We start from the raw sequence: 20,167 nt of genomic DNA, 5'->3' as shown, positions 1-20,167 counted from the left end.
TATCTAATTTTTTGCCCAATGGAACATACTGTGTAAAACGCTGCTGTGAGTCTGTGCTCTGATACACTCAAACATGTACACTGTTGAACAGTGTCTGGTACTGAATGTCTTTCTCTGACCATTTTTTAGTTTTTGCATGTCTCAGAATGAATAACTGATGTAACTTCTGTGTGTGTGTGTAAACCAGACAAGGTGGGCATCACGAACTGGCAGAGCGCCTGGTGGAAATTCAGTATGAACTCACCGACAGGCTAGCTTTCTATCTCTGTGGCCGGAAACCAGGTAAGCAGAAAAACCTATGCTCCGAGATATTTTGGTGGGAATTATAGGACAGTTCAAACTATGGTATATAACACTTGTGTCAGTGTTAGTACACTTTTTATATGCGTTCCGCATATTCCAACATTATATAAATTATACATGAAGAACTAAAAGTGTAAAATGTAAGATTAGAGATAATGCATTTAAAATTCAGATAAAACTGTAAGATTTTAAGTATACCTAAATTAAAAATTAAGTTCCTTTCTGTTTTTCTACAAATACTTGTTCTATAAATGGAATACCCCTGAAAGTGTTGAGAAACTTACGTGCAAGATCAGATGAGTACTGTTTAACTTCAAGGAGTGAACCGCAGGGAAAATAGAAATTCTGTGAATGCTGAATAGTCTGCAGGAGATATTGTGGAAATTATTCTAAGTAATTTCTTCTCATTGAAATGACACACTTAAAAATTTTTATCCGTTAGGTGCCATAAAGGCACTTATATTAGAACTTAATTTTTTGTGTGTGGAATTTTAGTACAGTTGATAAGCCTTAACTGAAATCTTTGATAACACCAGCAAATTGTGGTAGAAACTTTCTTTTAAGCCTTGCTAGCTTCCTATAATTGGAAATCGAGCAATTACAGGCAAGATAAATTATTCTGCAGTTGCCTGTTGCACATATTCCTGGGTTTCTCATTACTGTGTTTTTTAGTAAAACTGAGCACCACCTGTATATCCTGACAACATTGAAAACTATGGTCCAGTCACAGCCTATTAAAGTGTGATTTGTTTTAAATTCTAGAGCATAAAAATGGACAGCACTTTGTTATACCTCAGATGGCAGACAGGTAAGTTGCTGGTTCTGTGGCATGTCTGAAAACATCAAAAGAAAAAAACCTAATAATTAAGTTTCCTTTCCTTTCTGAAACAACTTCTAAGCTTGTTGTCATTCTAACTTTTTAATGAATGCCTTTATCAATCTTGGAAGTGCTTTTTTTTTTTTGTTTAGAAAGAGTATTATCATTTAGACAAAATCAGAAAATTATAGAAGTTTACTGTATTTGTTAAAATGCAGGGGGAAGGTTACATTAAGAGAACGCATGGGGATTTTGGGAAACAGATTTTGTGAATAATGTAAGGACCAATTGAGCTAGCTTCCTGCTACAGTGTTTTGAAACTAATACTTGCAAGAAAGCTGTGTTTTTGTCTGAAAATATTTGTACTTTTGATCATCCGAGTACTTTTAACTTTTGGTTACGATCAATGAAATCCTATTTGTGTAAAACATACCAAGTATTAATCGTAAGCCCCTATTTTTCTTTTATTGCTATGCAATTGGAAATAAGACGGCTGTAAGTAAACTACTGTTCAACCTGTTGCTTGCAAAATTTCTATGAGAAACTAATAAAATAAAAATTACAGAAACTATGTAATAGTTGGTAAAATACTTGGTGTTAACATCTGTGATTTTTTTAGGTATTTAGCTATTGGATAAAGTACTGTGTGTCTTAAATTGAAAGTATTTTGCAGAGCAGAGTGAGTATCACTTGCCCCATTACACAGAGAAGGAAGTTGACATGCAGAGAAAATGACTTGTTCAAAGATGCTGTCCAGATTGCAGAGCATGCCATACAACCTGGCTGTCTTTCCTCTGCCTGATGACCTCTGCTGGTCTTTCTTTTCCTTGTCTGAGTGACTGCCTACACCAACTCCCTGTGACGTCAGATAATCGTACTGAGGTTTTATTTGAGCCTTCCCATCCTTGTAGGTCAGGGGAGTCTTCCCTTGGGTGATATAAATATGGACTCAAAATTTGTCAGCTTCCTGATCTGTGGCTTTTAGAATAAATTCTGTTGAACTGCACAGTTTTCATCTTGTGCCTCGTGTACAAGGCTGGAAACTAGTGGAAGAGATAATTTACTAATTGGTACAGAATAATTTGAAGCATAGCCCTATTGTTGTAGCCATTTGCCAGCCTGGTGAGCACCTACCTCAGAGTCCAGCGGAACAAACCCGTGCGTTTTCTGTGGACTCCAGTTTTGGTTGGAATGATCATTTTGTTTAGATTCCTTACAGAAAGCATTTTGTTGCACTACGACTTGATTGCTTCTTGAGCTATGCAAATGTGGGTATTCATATTCCAAAGGATTTGGGGGATTCTTTTGTTTTAAATTTAAGATTGTAGTTTATAAAAGCTTATGAATATATTAATTGGTATATTAGCAATATTAGTAAGATCAGTCTGTTAAAAACGTTAGTAAAAATACTGAAAGATTAGGGTGTTTCAAATAAAAGTGGCATTTTAATCCCTGAATTATTGAAATCTTGAATTTGTGTTTAAGCAAGCTATTAAATGCTGTAGATGTGATGATCACTTTTCATTTTCATAGCAGTCTAGATTTATCAGAACTTGCGAAAGCAGCCAAGAAGAAGCTCCAGTCTGTAAGTAAAACTTCCAGTGTGCTGTGTTTCCTCCCAGCTTCATGCCTACCCTGAGCCTGAGTGCTGCTGAGTGGTGGGCTGGGCAGAGTGGGAGGAAAAAAGAGAATGCCTTGATGTTGTGCAAGCACTGTTCAGCAGTAGCCAAAACAAGGTGGTGCTCTCAACACTGTTTTAGCCACAAATGCAAAACACAACAAGCTTCATGCAGGTTACTGTGGAGAAAGCTAATTCCATCCCAGCCAAACCCAGTACGCAGGTAAACATACTGGCTTTGTCTGGGTTGAAGAATGATGGCAGTTGTTCTTTGGTTAAGAATTTAGGACTCAGACTCTGGAAAAGGTGGGACTGATTTTCCTGTAAATAAAGCTAAACCTCAGAAAATGTTAGGTTTTTTAATACAGCTTGTCCCGGAGAAGGAAGCTCAGCCGCCAGTTCCGGCTTGCTTACGCTGTCGGTTACTTGCCAGGTCTGGTACCCATTGCTGATGTTAATGCACTGCGTGTTGGTAGGTGAAACATCCACAAAGGCCTGTGACACCTTAATTTCGTGTCTGATCTTCTGTCAGCTGATTTCATAACACAAGTATCTCTCTTGAACCATCCACTGTAGGAGGACAGTTTGGAACACGCAAGCGTTTTGTGAGTCGTCACTGTTCTGTTAAACCCACATCTACAGTGGCGTTTGGATCCCCAGTTCCCACAGTGGGTCTGCTTCACCCCAAATACACAAGGCCTTTTTGTAATCAGATAGGAGAGAAAAAAAGAAAATCCATTAACAGTAAGGGAAAAGTGTAGAGCAGTATTGTTGTCTGTATCTAGCAATTTGGTGGTTGTATATGTCTACTTAACGGGTTACTTCGCTATGCAGGCTGAGAAACAAACAATTATAGAGGCTGAAAAGCAGCCAAGCAAGAGGAGAGTTGTGCTCTTGTGTTTTCTGTGTTATAGAGGTCTTATTAGGTTTTACTTATTTTCAAGCTGTGTTTATTCTCCTCTACCCTTAGCTGAGCAACCACTTATTTGAAGAACTTGCCATGGATGTGTATGATGAAGTTGACAGAAGGGAAACAGATGCGGGTGAGGCTTTCTGGAATATTTATAAAATAAATTTGAGTTGTTACATTACACACAAGATGCTAGTGCAAGCATATGTTCTGTTTAAAGTACTTTAGTATTCAGTAATTGCTGATAATGGTCGTTTTTTTGTCTTGCATTATCTGTAGGTGACATTAATTGAAAAAATTTTGTGTTTTTTACAAAGTAGAGAGCCTTCTGGGGAAAAAAGCTTTGCTTTAAATTGATTGTGTTTGTTTGAAATGGTGGTCTGTTATTCTTTGACAAGAAACACTGTCAAATAGTGCAGGAAGGTTATTCCCTCTTTTTTTTTTCTTTTTTTTTTTCTCTCTTGCTGGAGCAGTTTGGCTTGCTACTCAGAATCATAGTACACTTGTGACAGAGACAACAGTGGTCCCTTTTCTTCCCGTAAATCCAGAGTATTCCTCAACCAGGAATCAGGTATGCAATCTTCTTTATACTGGAAAACTGTTTTTATTTAATAGGCCAGGTATTCTAATTACTAGTGCTTTACTGCACTTCGTTACTGTAGAAGAGTTGCATCTACTTGTAAAGAGGTTAAAACAGTTTCACATTTCCCCTGCCCTGGAGTGTGCAGCTGGATAATTTAAATCACATTTTTTGCAATAAACCTAACTGAACAAACAACTCGCTGAAAGTGTTCAGTCTTAGTTTTACCTGGGAACTCTGCTGTTCATCTAATACTCAATATACCTTTTGTCCTGAATTGTTCTGTAATTTAGGGAAGACAGAAACTGGCTCGATTTAATGCCCATGAATTTGCTACGCTAGTTATAGATATTTTAAGTGATGCCAAACGAAGACAGCAGGGGAATCCTCTCAGTGGTTCAAAAGGTGAGTATAGTTTTGGTTGTTGGCTCTTCTATGTGCAGTCCTTCAGTGGTTTAATCAATGCCATGGCCTCATTCAGAATGAAGAAAGAGATTTATAATGTTCTTATAAATTGTAAGAACTAAATCATGTAGACAGCAGGCTATTGACAACATGCATTAGACCACCAAAATAATGCCTGAGTACAGGAGAGCTCTCTATTAAGGTCAGTATTTATAGTACAGTTAAATCAAGTGGGATATGTGCAGTTCAGGAAGATCTTTTTAAGATGGCTGTGATTTTTGTGATAACTTACTAAGATTTTCCAAAACACTGCTGTACGCTTTTAGAGTGATACTTCTTTTGATTGACAGCTAGGATATTGTCAGTGTTTTAGATTCTGGCTTTCCTGACTGCTCTGTACATGCAGGACTTTGCTGTAATTTAGATGCTCTAGAACTTGCTGCTAATTTGCCTAAAAATGTTTACTTTCTGTATTTCCTGAGCATGATGGATATGAAAGAATACAAATACCTGTGCCAACAGCCAGACAGAGCCATAGTTGTAGCCATGACAGTATGAAACAATATCTGAACACTAGTTCTCCCTCTGGAGAGAAAGTACAAAAAATCTTTTCTAACTTTTAATTTTTGCCTGTATTTTTCATTTGAATGTTGACAACCATTTGTCCAGTGTAGTCTATTTTGGTGGTTTTTTTCTTTTCTTCTTATGTGAATTTTCTTAAGCTGCTAAAGCATGATTCTCACTCCTTGCTTTAACTTGTCTAAACACTTACAAGGAATGAAAAGACAAAACCATAAAACTGACATTTTGGACAGTAAAGATCCATACCTATTAGGTGGATTAATTTTTTTGAACTGGGCTACTCAAGTGATACTTTAGTATGCCATGTCTTCTATTGTCTCTCTGGTTGAAGATCTTTTCTGATTTTATTTTTTTTTAAAGTTACTTTAAAGTATGTGCTTTCATTTTCTTCTCCAAACTTACTAGTATATCTTTAAATGGTGTATGTTGGTCTACAGAAAATGTGGAACTGATACTCAAATCAATCAGCAATCAACATAGTAGTGAAAGTCAGGATAATGACCAGCCTGATTATGACAGCGTTGCTTCAGATGAAGATACAGATCTGGAAACAAACGCAGCTAAATCAAGGCAAAAGGTAGGCTTGAAATATTTATACACACACTGAATTATGTTCATAAAGATAGTCTGCAGTAAATCTTTCCTTTTGTGAGGGGACTTAACAAGGATAAATGATCAGAAAATGAGTATTTTAATTCATTTTCAAGTTAATTTCAAAATCATGCCTCACTCTATGAACTTTAACAAAACTAAGTGTTGTGACTTAAGGAATTTTTATTGTAAGTCAAGTGCTCACCTAGAAAAGTAGTGTGTGCTACTGTGCATGTCTGGAGTCAAGATATAGATCTCATTGCACAGATTAAATAATTGGATCTACTGAAGCACTCTTAATCAGTGATTCCATGGTATTTCACAAACACTTACCGCTTCCTACTGAAGAAATATTTACAGCAGACCAATAGTGACCAAGTTTTTTAAAACATTTGTGAAAACAACGCAGCATGGTTTAAAAGGGGCAGTAAAGCTGGCAGTTCTAGTTTAATCTTTCCTGGTAACATGCACACTGGGTATCTAGTAATCTGTCTTTTATGACTTTCCAGTTAAAAAAAAAAAAAAAAATCCTTACAAAAGAATATTGTGTCACTGAAATGCTGAGAGAAATGTTTTTGTGCATAGAGGAGCTAAGAGTTGGTTGGCATCAAATTTCTTTTATATTGGACTAAAATTATTTTATTGAATGGATCTTACTAATTTGAACTTAATTTGAACCATTATTCCTTTAAAGTGAGCACATGAAAAGCTGTCAAAATCTCATTGTCTTGTTTTCTTTTGGTAGTCTTTCTCAATGGTCTAATATTGTTCTCTTACTGTGACAGAGCCTGGATTCAGACTTGTCAGATGGACCAGTGACAGCCCAAGAATACATGCAAGTGAAAAATGCGTTGGTGGCTTCTGAGGTAAAGATTCAGCAGTTAATGAAAGTGAACATCAACTTGAGCGATGAGCTGAGAATCATGCAGAAAAAGGTAACAGGCACAGGTGTAATGCCTTCATTTCTTGGTGTATTTAAAGCTGACCAGAATAAAACTGCTGGAACTGAAGATGCAATAACCCACTATTAGGGTGGTGAGAAAACTTACTTTAAGATAGAGCTGCGTTGGAATCAGATGGGACTGTAAATGTATATGTGCAGCACATGGTTTGGTTTTTTTTTTTTGTGGAGGTGGTGATGATCTCCTTCGTTCACTCTGACGTAAGTTTTCTGAGTGATAAGACAATTGTTGCAAGTCTTGTGTAGCTTTGCTGTCTTGCTTCAAGATAAGCAGTTTTCAACAATGAGGAAGTAAGCGCTAGCACACATCTTACGTGCATGTATCTGTATAATGTCCATAAATATGTTGGATTTTTTCCCATTAATAAGCTAGCTGGAATGAAGGGAAATTAAAATCCCAATCCAGTTTGACAATACAATGTAAAGTTTTTGTATACTAGGCCAACATTTGTTTGTTTGCGATTGAATCCATGGGAAATAGCACATAAAGGATATAGTGGTAAACTCAATTACTGCTTTAAACCTTCAGTGTGGATTTTGTCTAGATGAGGATAACGTAGAAGTATCTCATTTACAGTGAGATATTTACTATGAATAGATAGCCTTACACAAACAGAAAATTGAGCATTTTTCTCTAAAATCCTGAATTTAAAGCTCCAAAACCCCAGTTTGTAAGCCAGACCTTCTCATTCCTTATATAAATAAATCCATTTTTTTAATGTTTCGCCCGTGTTCTGGTAAATAAAGATTTTTGTGGGGTAAAGGAGAATTTATCTGTATTGAGTTCACTATCCTATCAGTCATGCTAGCCTAGAAAGGGCTGGTTGTTTCCTCAAATTAATTCTTTGTCTGGTGTTAAAACTCCTGCTTTCCCGATAATTACAATACTGCAAGACTTCGTATGTGCTGCAGAAAGCTCTCTCCCTGTAGAGAAAGTCGTTCAAGCTGTGCTCCTGCAGAGCTGAACCTGTGCGAAGAGCTTGCTTCTCCGTTGTTTTGGGGCAAAGAGGCTGATGCTTTGGAGAGTGATGGGAACTCTTGAGCTCTTAGCATCTGAGGCCAAGCGAATTCAGCAGATTCAAATATCTTTGTTGCATCCTTCTGTTACAATTGTGTTCAGCCTTTCAGATCTATTGGAATGGTGAATACTGAGAGGAACCTAAGAGATCTTGGGGTGTGTCCTGGGTCTTTTACAGCTTGTACTGGTTAAGCATTTCTCTGCATCAACTGAATTATTTTTTCACTTATATTGAGTTTCTTTAAACAGATATACTCTATTTAGGTTCAAAAAAAATAGGGCCTATGAATTGATGAGACTTTAGTGTAGTTATGTGGTGTAGCAGAAGAGAGATCATTGCTGTGCTGCCGTTGAACTTGTTTTGAAAGATGGCGTAGCCAGGGCTCAGTCACCTTGAAGACGAGTTGCGCTAGTTCTATGTCCTGATGATATATCTGGCTACGGGGCTTCTTTAACATCGTGCTCAGTGGCTCCACGTTGGCGAGGAATTGACATAGCCCTGCGCCGATGCAGGGGAGAAGGGAGCGGGGGAACAACTGTCTTAGCTCTCAGCTGCTGGGAACTTCAGTACAGTATGGGAATTCTCTGCTGGGCTATTTGTGACAAGACACCAATTTTTTTTCCCCCTTAAGCAAGGGCTTAGAAGGTCATAAACTAAAAGAATCTATCCACTTTATGTATCACCTTATTAGCCAACTGTGTATCTAATCTTTTACATGGCTATTACTAAGCAAAAGATGCTAATTAAAGAAGAGGCAAAGCTGCATTAGATGAATGACACTTTAGGGTAGATTCTTTCTAAATAAAAATGAGAATAGTTCCGTTACTTTAATGGGCATTTTAATGGAAAAAGTTTGGGATTTTTTTTTTTATGCCTGTGGATGTTTTTAGATGCTTATAGGTGGTTAAGAGTTTGGTCTGAGTTTACTTTGGCTGTTGGCTAAAACTGCACCAAAAGCACGTTTATGAATTGTAGAAGTTTGGAAGAAGGAGGCTATAAAGTTGACCTCTTTAATTGCATCTAACGTCAAGCTTTAAAGAGGTCAAACTTTAAAGCTCCTGGCTGATCTTCAAATCTTAAAACTTGATGCATCTTACTACAGAGCACACTAAGTGGGGAGAAAAAGCATAAACTATCCTGGTAGAAGTCTGCACATTTGATTTAGAGTTCTGGGAAGTGCTCTAAGCAAAACAGGATTTTTTTTTTATAATGTTCTTGAAGGCTCATACGATGCAAAGTAAATGCAGGTAGTAAATATGCAATTTCCTGTTGAGAAGGCCATCGGCTCTTTGAAATACTGTACTCAATTATTGGCGGACAATTGCTGATCCTGAGTTTTTACATCTTTTCTTCATGATGTGTTAATATAGCAAACTTACACTGAGTAGCTCCACAAAAAAATCAGAATTGTTGTATTTTTACTATCCATCAAATACGTAATAATAAAAAGCTTTAAAATTATTTCTTATTGGCTTCTTATAAAGCAGTAGCTGATACTTAATTTTCATAAGCTAAACTCTCTTCTTGCTTTGCAGAGCAAGCTCTAGTTTTCTTTGCGCTGCCTCTGGTGTCTGTGCTGTAGTTCTGGCATTTTCAGATTTCATAGGCCTTATGTCCTCTTTTAGGTTCTTGTGTTGACTGCTGAAATGGATCGCTTTGCTTGTTTTGTTGGCAGTCCTTCCCCTCACAACCTCATTATGTTACACAATTCATGTGCCAGTACAGCCAGGCTGGAAGAAATGGATTATGTCTTTTTAACTACAACAGCCAATTTTAAGATCTAATTTAGCTTGCATCCCAGCAAAAAGTGCTGGAAATCAGCACATAAATATTTCTAGATCTGGAACATAAATGTTTCTGTGCTTATACTAAGCAAGTCAAGTAGAGTTTGAAAAAGAATTCAGACCCCAGCTGCTAGTAAAGCTGACAAGCGTGTATTGTATAGTCAGTTTGCTTTTGACACTTGCTGTTAGAAAAACCAAGTCCCACTGCTAAACGTTTCTTTCAGCTTCAAACGCTACAGAGTGAAAATACCAACCTCAGAAGACAGGCCACAACCAATATGTATCAGGTCCAAACTGGTTCTGAATACACAGACCCTACCAACAATTCTTCCTTAAAGCGGCGACCGTCTGCACGGGGTAGCAGGCCCATGTCCATGTATGAGACGGGATCAGGTCAGAAACCCTACCTCCCCATGGGAGAGGTCACATACCCAGAAGAAAGCATAACGAGACTGCAGCCTTTCCCTCCACATGTAAGTAAAACTGCTGATGCTTCTGCATTTCTTCTTATGTTCAGCTTTTCTGTCTGTTCCAACTATGCTCATTTATCAAAGCTGCTCAACGATCTGCTTCGGAGAGATTTTGAACTGTAAGAATTGTTTAATGTTTGCTGTATTAACATGTCTGTAGGAGCCTGAAAAGTAAAAGCTGTAATAATTCTGGAATATATAAGCTGGAGCTCTTGGCTTCTGCTTAGCTGTTTCTTTAAGTACAATACGTATGCCAAGTATCAATGTGTGGCTGTTTGAAAACCAGGAGGGGAAAAAAAATAGTGTTCCAAGAAGGTAGGTACAGTTTGTGGATTTCTTGTGTAGATATATAGGCATGTGCCAATTTGTGGAACTTCAGAACCACCTTTCAAAAATAAAATAAAATTGAAGCGAACTTCTTCATTAGGCCACCAATTTGTTACTCTGAGTTTGAAACTGGAGGCTGAAGATGCTTTAGATCTGTTGAACAAATTCTTCTAGTTTAGTATTTTCCTGTGTGATGCGCCAGTAGTGGCGAGGGAGTTCTGTGTTAGTCACGAGCATTCCGCACTGGTGCGGTCACCCTTTAGACAAGTGACCCGACACACACTAGTGCTTACTAAAGTTAAAGATTTTTTTACATCTCTTTAGGTTGCCCTGTGGGCAGGAATATGGGATAATATTTTTTAAACAGGTATTTAACATTTGTGGATTTGTTTCAATGCGTTGCCCTGTTGGTAGCACAATCTAATATTTCCTTCCAGATAAACAATTAAGCGCTTTAAAACGTATTTGGAAGTTAACAGATTTTTCTGCCTGGCATGAGGGAGGGCGAATGTTCCGTGCACATTGCAGACAAGAGAGTTGAGTCTACCATACCAGGGAATCAATGCAGAAACTTATATGTTGGGTTTTTTCCCCCCATTTCAATTAATTTAATAAGAAATTAAAGCCATGAAATCTGGATCATTTTAAATTGTATTGGCGTGTTGATAGAAAGACAGTTCTGGCAGCAAGAAATGTCAGAATTATTTTGTATGTGGCAGTGTTTGCAAAACATGACGGTGTTTTGTATAGGTCCTTTGGTTGTTTGGTTGGAAATTTGGGTAGAAGTAGCGGTTCTGAAGCATTAATTTGTTATATGGAGTTAGTTAATTTGGTATTATTGTGAACGTATTCTATTATCTCTGGAATTTAGCACCTCTGGAATATCAATATTAGAATTAACATGAAGCCAATTGTATTTTGAAAGAATTAAGTCCACTCAGGATTAGCCAAATTCTCAAAATCATTCTTGCTTTATGTCATCTCCATGGTTTTAAGAATGTTCCTTTTATTTCAGTTAAGAATTTATTTGTGTTTTGGTTTTGGTTTTCCCGAGTGTTTTTCTTTTTCCCATTTTCAGATCGGGAGGAGTGCGTTTGTGACCTCCTCTTCATCTCTACCTTCCTTCCCCTCCACGCTTTCCTGGTCAAGGGATGAAAGCACACGAAGGGTTAAGTACCTTCCCAATTGGGCTTTTACCTGGAGGAGGTGGCAGTCTCCCTAGAAGCCATCCTGCCTCTCTCTTCTCCCCTTTTATGCTGACTAGCCTTCATGCTTGCATGAAGCAGAATTTCATCACTTTCCGTTTCTTCTGCCACGTGCTGTGGATCCTTGTCTCTCTAACTTCACAACAGCTCGAATCTTTAGCATTTAACACCATGCACAGTTACTCCAGATCACTTGTTCGATTGTTTAACACTGAAAACAGCCAGAGACAAGTTGGTTGCTGCTTGGAAAGGAGTTTGGCAGGCACTCACTGGTGCTTCATTAGCCAATATTTAACTCTTCCTCCTGACTAAAATGCCCTGCATGAGGTGTATGAAGCTTACTGGGTCCTAGCTTTAAAGCCTGCTTCCTTTGGGGGCTGTCAGCTTGCACCAATCCACGTTGGTACTGATCGACTGTTTATCTTACAGGTGTTCATTAGTTTGTTTGCAGTGAGTTCTTTCAGCATCCAGAGAGATAGCTGTTCGTACTGCCCACCAGTACGTTTGGTGTCAGCTAAACTGCTTTCTGCTGGCCTGGACAGACGAAAGACTGGGCGTTTCGGTCATTTCAGCAAGACTCCTTTTGGGGCAAGATTAAAGTGTATAAAGAAAGCTTATATTGGTGTTCCATCAGGATCTAGAAAACTCTGTTCTTAGGGTTTTGTTAGCTACAGTACTGACTCTAGGACAAAAATCACAGTGTTACCGAGAAACATTAAATGCGTTCTGTAAGCTTATGTTATTCCAAAGACACTGTCTTTGCTGTGGCCTCATGTGTGACCTGTTAGTTATTTGAAGAAGCCTTGTCCTTCTTTAAGCTTAAATTTTTAAAAAATACTGTTCTTTTTTTTGTAGTGGGACACTTAAATCTGGTCTTATTCAAATTCATGTGCTGGAAGTGAGCGTAAAATGCCACCTTGCAAAAGGATACATTTAGCAAGACAAGCAGTTGGATGGACTAGTCTGTCCATGACAGCTTGTTTTTAGACTGTGTTTTATTTGGGATTCTTGAACTAATTGCAAGTTACATCTCCAAAATAAGGGAAAAGCCCATTGCATTTGCAGCTCTAGAATAACGTCTGGTTTTGGTTGTGAAGGGGCTGTGGCTGAAGTAGGGGACCCTGAACAGGTACATCCTAACGTGTCACAAACTAATGAATGCTGAAGATGAACAACCCATCGCTTTTACGCTGCTGTTTGACCAGCCTGAACTGCCACTCCATTTCTTGGGCAAGCATTGCAGAGTCTCAAATCAAATGTTACTATATAATAATAAATTCAAAAAAAAAAAAAGAGAGAGTTTGTGGGTTTAGATGTTGAATGGTCATACTCTGGCCCCTTCTTACCAAGATAAAGGACTTGATTCGTAAATTCTTCTGTCTCCGTTTCATTTTGACTGTACAGTGTTTGGACCTGTCAGCTGAGATTCGCAAGTAGGGCTAGATGATAAAACTCAACAAGGGAATATCCTGCTTAGTCAAACGCAAATCTAGGTTTGGCTGCAGCTGATATCAGTACTGTGTAGTACTAGAAACTGGCAGAGATTTTTTTTTTTGGTGTTTATTCTGTACTATATTACTGATTCCATAATATCCTATTCCTGTATTTCGTTGTGTCGTTTGTATTTCTGACCATAGCGTGGAGCTTTGCCACTAATGGTGGTGTTCTCCTCTGTACAGCTGGGAAAGGGGAAGGGCCAGACCCTACATATAATAGTTTTGTATCTTCAAAATATGTGTCGCTTTTACCATTGATCTTTACTTGCTGTCCTGAGAGGTGAGCATTGAAAAAAACGCTTTTTTTTTTTTTTTCTTTCTGCGCAAAGTAACTTTAAAATGGATGGGAAGCATTCATGTCCCAAGTGTTTCAGAGTTAAGAATTGTTTGTTTTAACATTAAATGAGCACTTACAAATGCACTGGGTCCTAACCAGTGCAAACCAATTCCTAGTCCTATTTTTGGTCTGTCCTCGAGGCAGAAGTAGTATTTCCGAAGTGTATGAATCAGAACTACAAATTGAAGGCGTCCCTTACAGTCTAACACTTGAGATTCTCTCATCTTGACTTCAGAGCTTCTTTAAAGCTCCCAGGCTGGTTCTTTGACAGGGATTGTGAGGGACTCTGCGTGAGCAGCGTCTGTGACTAAGGCAGGAGCTGATGCAGGGGCTGATCTGTACGTAGAGTGACGCTGATGTGGCGTAGTTGCAAATGAACAAGCTGTAGTAGGCACTTCGGATGAGCTTTGTGATTTTTAAGAGCAGAGTAGGTGGATGTGTGGTGATCTTGAGGCCTGGCTGAGGATGGGAGCGTGCCTCAGAGGCTTCAGACTGCAAATTCATGTGAACTGCAGAGATCAGCCTGACAGTAGGCATTCATAGCGTAAACCTCTAGGATGTTGTGCTGCCCGGGCATAAACTATCCAAGAAGGCTAAATGAGGTCAGGGAGGGGAGCTTAGGTCTCTATCTGAAAGTCTCTTTGAATCTCTTGCTGACTGAGGGGCCTGTATGTTAGGATCTGCAGGGACAGCACTCTTGAGCTGTCATGGTGCAAATATGCTTACTTGTGCTAGCAGGGTAAAAAAAATAAAATGTTGAAAAGATGTTCAGGAAAAAAAAAATTAGCATCATCCTTGCCCATGGATGGGATGCTGTACTGTGAGGTGTAGAACCGGTCTGTGTGGGATTAGGGGGTGGTGAGTGTTCTACCATCGCACCTGGGAGGAAGCACGTGTGCTCAGAGGCAGGGAACGGGCAGCACTCTGGTTCCCGGTCTGGACACAGTTACTGTGCCTCTCCTCAGGGAACACCACCTGAAGAGGAGAGCAGGAAAACAGTAGGCCTCTGAGTGTTTATGGCCTCCACCCTCTGGAGCAACACTGCAAATGAGTCTTCCTGTGCTTGGTCTGGCCTCCGCTCTGCAGCGCGCCTCCCATGCTTGGTTCAGCCTCCACCTCTGTCTTTGACCATCCCTCTGCTGTGGTCCTCCCAGTCTAGGTTTGACTTTGCTTGTGTGCCTCCCAGCCTAGGTTTGGCCTCCTGCTCTCTGGTGGGGCTCCGTTCTGGGATCAGAGCCACAGCCTCCGTTAACCCTCCGCTCCACTGTGTGCCTCCCGTTCTCAGTTCAGACTCCCACTCAGCTGCGGCCTTCGCTCTGGGTTCAGCCTCCGCTGGGGATTTGGCCTACAAGCCCACTTTGGTGTCCCGCTCTTCATTCACCCTTCGCTCTGGGTTCAGACTCCCAGTTAGATCAGCCTCACCTTTCAGTGAGCCTCCCACGCCCAGCCCAGCCTCCACTGTGTGTGTCCCTACAGCGCTTGGTTCCGGCCTCCACTTCCTTCTGTGTCTACAGTGCTCGCTTTGGCCTTTGTTTCCTCGTGTGCCTCCAGACCTCATTTCGGCCTCTGCTTTGGACTTGGCCTGCCCCCCTCCTTTTGACGTCTGTTATTCAGTGGCCATCTACTCTTTATGGTTAGGCCTCCTGCCTTCATTTCATCCTTTCCTCTGCTGTGGGCTACAACTCTCACTGATGTCGTCTCCCAGCCTTCTTTCAGCTTCCAGTCTGCAATGGGCCTCAACTCTCCCCGTTTTGGCCTCCCACCTCCGTTTTGGCCTGCAATTTGCAGTAGGCTCCAAGTGTCATCGGTTCAGCTTTCTATGTCCCCTTTCGTATTCCACCCGTAGTTGGGCCTCCGCTCTGCAGTGGGTCTCCCCCATCATTTCAGTCTCCTGACTTTATTTCAGTTTTCCCATTGCAACAGTCCTCAACCCTTGTTTTCATCTCCCGTTCGGCGGTGGGCTGTCTGGGGTCAGCCTCTGCTTTGTGGTCAGACCCCCACGCCTCATTTGGCCTCGACTCCCTCACTTGGTTTGCTCTCCCACCTTGTGTTGGGCCTCAATTCTCATTTCATCCTCCCGTGCTTGGTTTGGTTTCCACTCTGTGTTCAGCCTCCCACGCTGCGTCTGGCCTCCAGTCTGCCGTGGGCCTCTTGCTCTTGGTCTGGCCTCTTTCTCCCTGGTGGGGCTGCCCTCTCCGTTTGGCCTCCCTCTCCATCCCGCGTGGCAGTTTTAGTGGCAGGGGAAGGACACCATGCTGTGCTTGCCTGTTCCTCCCTGCAGCCCTGCTGAGTTGCTGGGCTCTCACTCAGGGGCTGGTGGGGCCGTGCTGTGCCGGCAGCGCCCAGGGCCTCGGGTACAAGCTGACAGCACGGGGTGGAGGGGCACGCTGCGCTCCAGGGTAGCGGCTGGTGCAGGGGCTGTTGTGCTGAAGAGAGAGCCTGCGTACACAGGATGTGGTGGTGACCCAGCTCGGGACTCTTTCCTGCGCAGCGCTGAAATACGTCTGTATTCGTTGCAGGCTTCAAAGCTGGAGAAGCAGAGCAGCGTGTCCGAGAGTGACTACGATAACCCCACCGCCCCTCTGGAGCTGGAGGAGACGGGGTAGGTGCCGTGACACAGAGCTGACGCCACGGCTCCGTGCTGTCGGAGGACGGGGAGCTGTGTGAACAGGCAGTTCTGTGCCGCAGGGCTGACCTCTGCTTTGTTCCTTCGCAGGCCAGGCAGGAAGGGCCGGCAGAGGAGCGTCATTTGGCAGGGGGAGGGATCCATCCCTGAAGACGCTGACACAGCCCCTAGCTCCAGTTTGCCCAGTACAGAAGATGTGATTCGGAAAACTGAGCAGATCACGAAGAACATTCAGGAGCTGCTACGAGCAGCACAAGAGAACAAACATGACAGGTAAGGCATGAGTGCCAGAAAAGCTCTGGAATTTGTGAGAAAATGAAGACAATTCAAGTGTTTGCAGAAGTACAAGCACCACCATGTGCATTAATGCTGGAGATGCTGATTTCACACCTACAAAACCATAGGTCTGTTGTGTTTCCTAGTGCCACAGGGTGAGTGGGGACAAGCGACCAGCACAGGCAGTGGGAACACGCGCTCCTGTCCAAACAGCCAGCACAGCCCCCGCGAGTGGGTTCTGGCTGCAGCACTGCCTGCCCTGCCCACAGCTGGCACCGGGACAGGGAGCTCTGGGGAGCAAAGCGCTTGAGAACTCCTGCTGCAGATGAGTGTGGGTTTAGGTGTACATCAAGCGTGTTGCAGAGAACTTGGCGTAAGTTTCTCTTGGATCTTCAGACCTCCATGTCCTTAGGTAAGGACACCCCGCGGAAATGTGACAGTAACACCAAGTCTTGTTACAGGAAAAAATTGTGAAGGCAAGGAGAATTTGCCTGGTACAGATAATGCACTAGCAAAAGCTAGTTTGATCTGTTGAGTTTAGAAACAAAGCTGAGTAAGCAGCAGACTGTTCATCAGCACATCGGGCGGCATGCAGCTTCACCTCCCTCGGGGAATTCTGGCCCAACTGAACAATTAATTTTCAGAATAGCCGTGCGCGAGTAAAGGTGATGCTGCCCTTGACTGATCATCAGGTGGTGCTCCCACATGGCTCTTTTAGAAAGCTGTAAATAAGAGTTACATCTTCCCAGGTATGGACGTGTTTTAGGTCTGGAACAGCTTTTGTCTCCAGAAAATCTGAACTTGCAGACCGGCAGGTTTTACATTCTGCCTCTCAAGTTCTGTGCCCGTTGCTTGTGAGAAGCAGCTGGCCGTTTATGTGAAGCCCTTGCTTCCTGCCTTGCTGAGAGAAGCGCACAACAATGGGGCCACTTTTGTTCTGTGTTTTTTCCTTCTTGTACTTTTCTATTTTTAGAAAGGACAGCACGCAGCCTCTCCTCCTCACGCTGGATGGCGAGTTCTAACATGTTTGTGCTGAGCTCGTTGCCCTTGTCCGTAACCTTTTCCACTGCAGTCCCTTGTTGCTTGTTTCTCACAAGCTTTATATGAGTTTGGTTTTTATGTATATCACAGTTTGCAGTACTTTAATTATATTTTATAAAAAATCTTTGGGAGAAACAATGCAGCGTCCCAAGCTTTCTGTTAAATTGAATACAGTTTTAAACAACCAGTTACGGTTTTTTTGTTTTCTCTTCTGTACCATGCGTGGAGCAGCATGTTTGCCAGTACTTAAATGAGTATAGCCTTGCAAAACACTGAACTGTGGAGCTGCTGTTCTTTGTTTTCCTGTTCTCTGGCTTTGCCTCAGTGGGCAGAGAACTGCACAGCCTGAGGCACGTGGGAGATAGAGTCGGCTTGTTCCGCCATTCTCTTCTTGCAGTAGGGGAATGCTTCCTTCACAAAATGAGAGATTCGGGGATGTAAAGTAATACAGCTTCCAGCTAGTGCTGAGAACGTTGTAGATAAATATCACGTGCTGCATAGATAATCAGTAATAAAATGATGTAAGAATATAATCTATTAATGAAACATCTTCTTCCTTTTTTTCCCTCGCTTTCTTCTGTTCCTCTTCCTGTGCTCAACTGGCCGAGTAGACCATTGGGGCGTGCGGGCACGCTCAAGCTCAGACATAGCCTCGGCTGCTTTGGCACGCCAGCTCCCTGGGCTGAGAAAGCTCCCCTGCAGCCTCTGACCGTCCGGCAGCCCGGTCCTGCCTCCTGGTACTCTGGCCTCTGTCCCTGCCTCCCAGGCACAGTGTCCTTTCTCTTTCTCTGCGCTGCCTCTTTCCCTCACACACCATCTGCACAGGGGTCGTTGAAGGCTATGCATGAAATGCTCTGGATGACAAACTGCAGGTTGCTCATACGGAGAGTTCTGAACCTGTGATTTACCTGTTCAAAGCTCCTGGTGGGGAACAGGATCCCAGCCTGAACTGGAACTGTCTCTAGTGTAAAATACTGTCCTTTCTCTGTTCTGTTTATTGTCCGTCAGGATAAATTAAATGATGGCAGCTAACAGCACAACATGTGCTTGCTGCTTCTGTGCACTGTTGCAAAAGGAGCAGAAGTTTCAGGGTTCCCATCGTGCAGCATTCACACCTGACAGCTTATGCCCTCACCTGTTTATACAGCTGGTGTATCAAACGAGATCATTTCTATCTTGAATCAATGAAAAGAGATGTGTGTTTATGTAGAGTCTTCCAACTTGACCAAAATATTGTTTATTCATGCCTAAAATTTAAAAGCGAGATGTTCTTTAAGCAGAACTTCCCAAGCTCTAACCCCAGCTGTTACTGCCAGTGACAAACAGCAGGACTGGAGGAAGAGGTTACCACAAGTTACTGCTGACGATGGATTCTTTTTTCCCAAGCTGTCACTACTTGAATATCTCCCCGATGTCTTACTGGAACGTGTGTAAACTCAACAAATGTGTCAGCTTATTTCAGGAGCTTACAGTGAGTGTTTAGACGATAAAATAAAGCCATTCCTCCAAGACACGCTGGAAACTTTGCAGCTGACCTAGAGAACATGCTATGAAATTTGTGTGGTTAATCTTGGTCGCTTTCATTCAAGTTATTCTTAGGGCTTTCTCTGCCTTGTTAGTGAAGGTTTAAACAGCAAACTGGCTTTTTAATGAGGTAAGGGCTGTTCAGTGTGGCTTGCAGGGAGTAAATTAATTGTTAACTCAATAGCAGAATGGGAATTGCAGCGAACTTGAAAGACTTCTCTCCACTTTTAGTGTATTTGGAAGAACTCATGGTTTGCGACGTATGGGAAATGCTCCTTTTTAAAGCCATTTTCCTGCATTGCCAAAATGACCCCAGTGTGTTGCTTCTTTCTCAGTGCATTTGCAAGTGACCTGTTTTTGCACCTTTGGTGTTGCGAGATGACTGGATAAATAATAACAGAGTGGGTTGGTTTGGCTTGTTTCTGTGGGTTGTTTTTGGTTTTTTTTGTTGTTGTTTTATTTTGGTTTTTTTTGCTTGAAAGGGCAGTGATCTACTGTAATGTACAGATGCTGAATATTTTTCTTGAATGCTGCTGCTTTGTGATTTTTGAGATTCTCTTGCTTAAGATTGAATCATGTTAACTAACTTACGCTAAAATTGAGTCTTTGAAGCATAAAAACAAGTCTTTCGAAATTAACTTTTGACAGACCACACTAACACAGCACTTCTCAGCAGCTTATGGTAAATAGTTTTAAGATGTATTTTGAACTGACCAATTTTCATTTGGTATATAAATCAGAAGTGAAATCTGTGAAAACTAGTGGAATCTGCCTTTGTTTTATTATCTAACTCAACGGAATTACTGAATATTAAGTCAAAAACACACACTGAAAGTAGTTGGTGGTTTGAAGATGTATATATCTGTAAGCTGCTGTACGAGAATTGTGCATTGACTCTTTACTGTGTATAAATTAGTCTGAGAGGACATCTTGGTGTTCTAAAGTTACCTTCACGTGATGTTTCCCCTCTAGTTAAACTTTACCAAAAAAGCAAAGTGTGAATTCTGTACTGGAAGTTTGGCATGGCCCATTCTCAGTAGGTGTCTGGGGTTCCCGTTTGTGAAATGAGAAAGGGGAAATACGTGCACGGTACTGCGTTCCTGGCATCAATTGATAATGAACTGGTACAAGGATGGGAATAAATCTCCTTGGAATCGAGGTGTGTCCTCAGCATGCACCTCTGCAACAAACTAAAGCTTCCAGCCCAGCTGCTGACCCAGAGGTGCGCGTGTTTCTTACAGAGATCGCTCTGACTTCAGCTGAGAACCGATAGGTTAAAAGCTTATGGAGGTCAG

At 41.6% G+C, this 20,167-nt stretch overlaps 1 protein-coding gene across 6 annotated transcripts in view; it reads left to right on the top strand.

The window, feature by feature from the left end:
* Positions 1-20,167, top strand: part of GIT2 (GIT ArfGAP 2) — a 32,799-nt gene that overhangs the window by 7,721 nt on the left and 4,911 nt on the right. The window contains exons 7-19 of one of the 6 annotated variants that reach the window (XM_086761440.1): positions 188-282; positions 1,066-1,111; positions 2,657-2,705; positions 3,709-3,781; positions 4,122-4,219; positions 4,522-4,633; positions 5,653-5,792; positions 6,592-6,741; positions 9,795-10,043; positions 11,446-11,535; positions 15,925-16,007; positions 16,122-16,304; positions 17,960-18,085. In XM_086761440.1, coding sequence (XP_086617566.1) covers positions 188-282; positions 1,066-1,111; positions 2,657-2,705; positions 3,709-3,781; positions 4,122-4,219; positions 4,522-4,633; positions 5,653-5,792; positions 6,592-6,741; positions 9,795-10,043; positions 11,446-11,535; positions 15,925-16,007; positions 16,122-16,304; positions 17,960-18,085 — 1,494 coding nt within the window. Of the gene's footprint in view, positions 1-187; positions 283-1,065; positions 1,112-2,653; positions 2,706-3,708; positions 3,782-4,121; positions 4,220-4,521; positions 4,634-5,652; positions 5,793-6,591; positions 6,742-9,794; positions 10,044-11,445; positions 11,536-15,924; positions 16,008-16,121; positions 16,305-17,959; positions 18,086-20,167 lie in introns of all 6 variants that reach the window. The other 5 variants (XM_086761439.1, XM_086761444.1, XM_086761441.1 and 2 more) reach the window with 5 other exon arrangements.

This window comes from Chlamydotis macqueenii, chromosome 17 (assembly GCF_036417535.1).
Source record: "Chlamydotis macqueenii isolate bChlMac1 chromosome 17, bChlMac1.mat, whole genome shotgun sequence".
Lineage (NCBI taxonomy): Eukaryota > Metazoa > Chordata > Aves > Otidiformes > Otididae > Chlamydotis > Chlamydotis macqueenii.
Note: the sequence above shows the minus strand (reverse complement) of the source record. Positions and strands in the feature narration are given on the sequence as shown.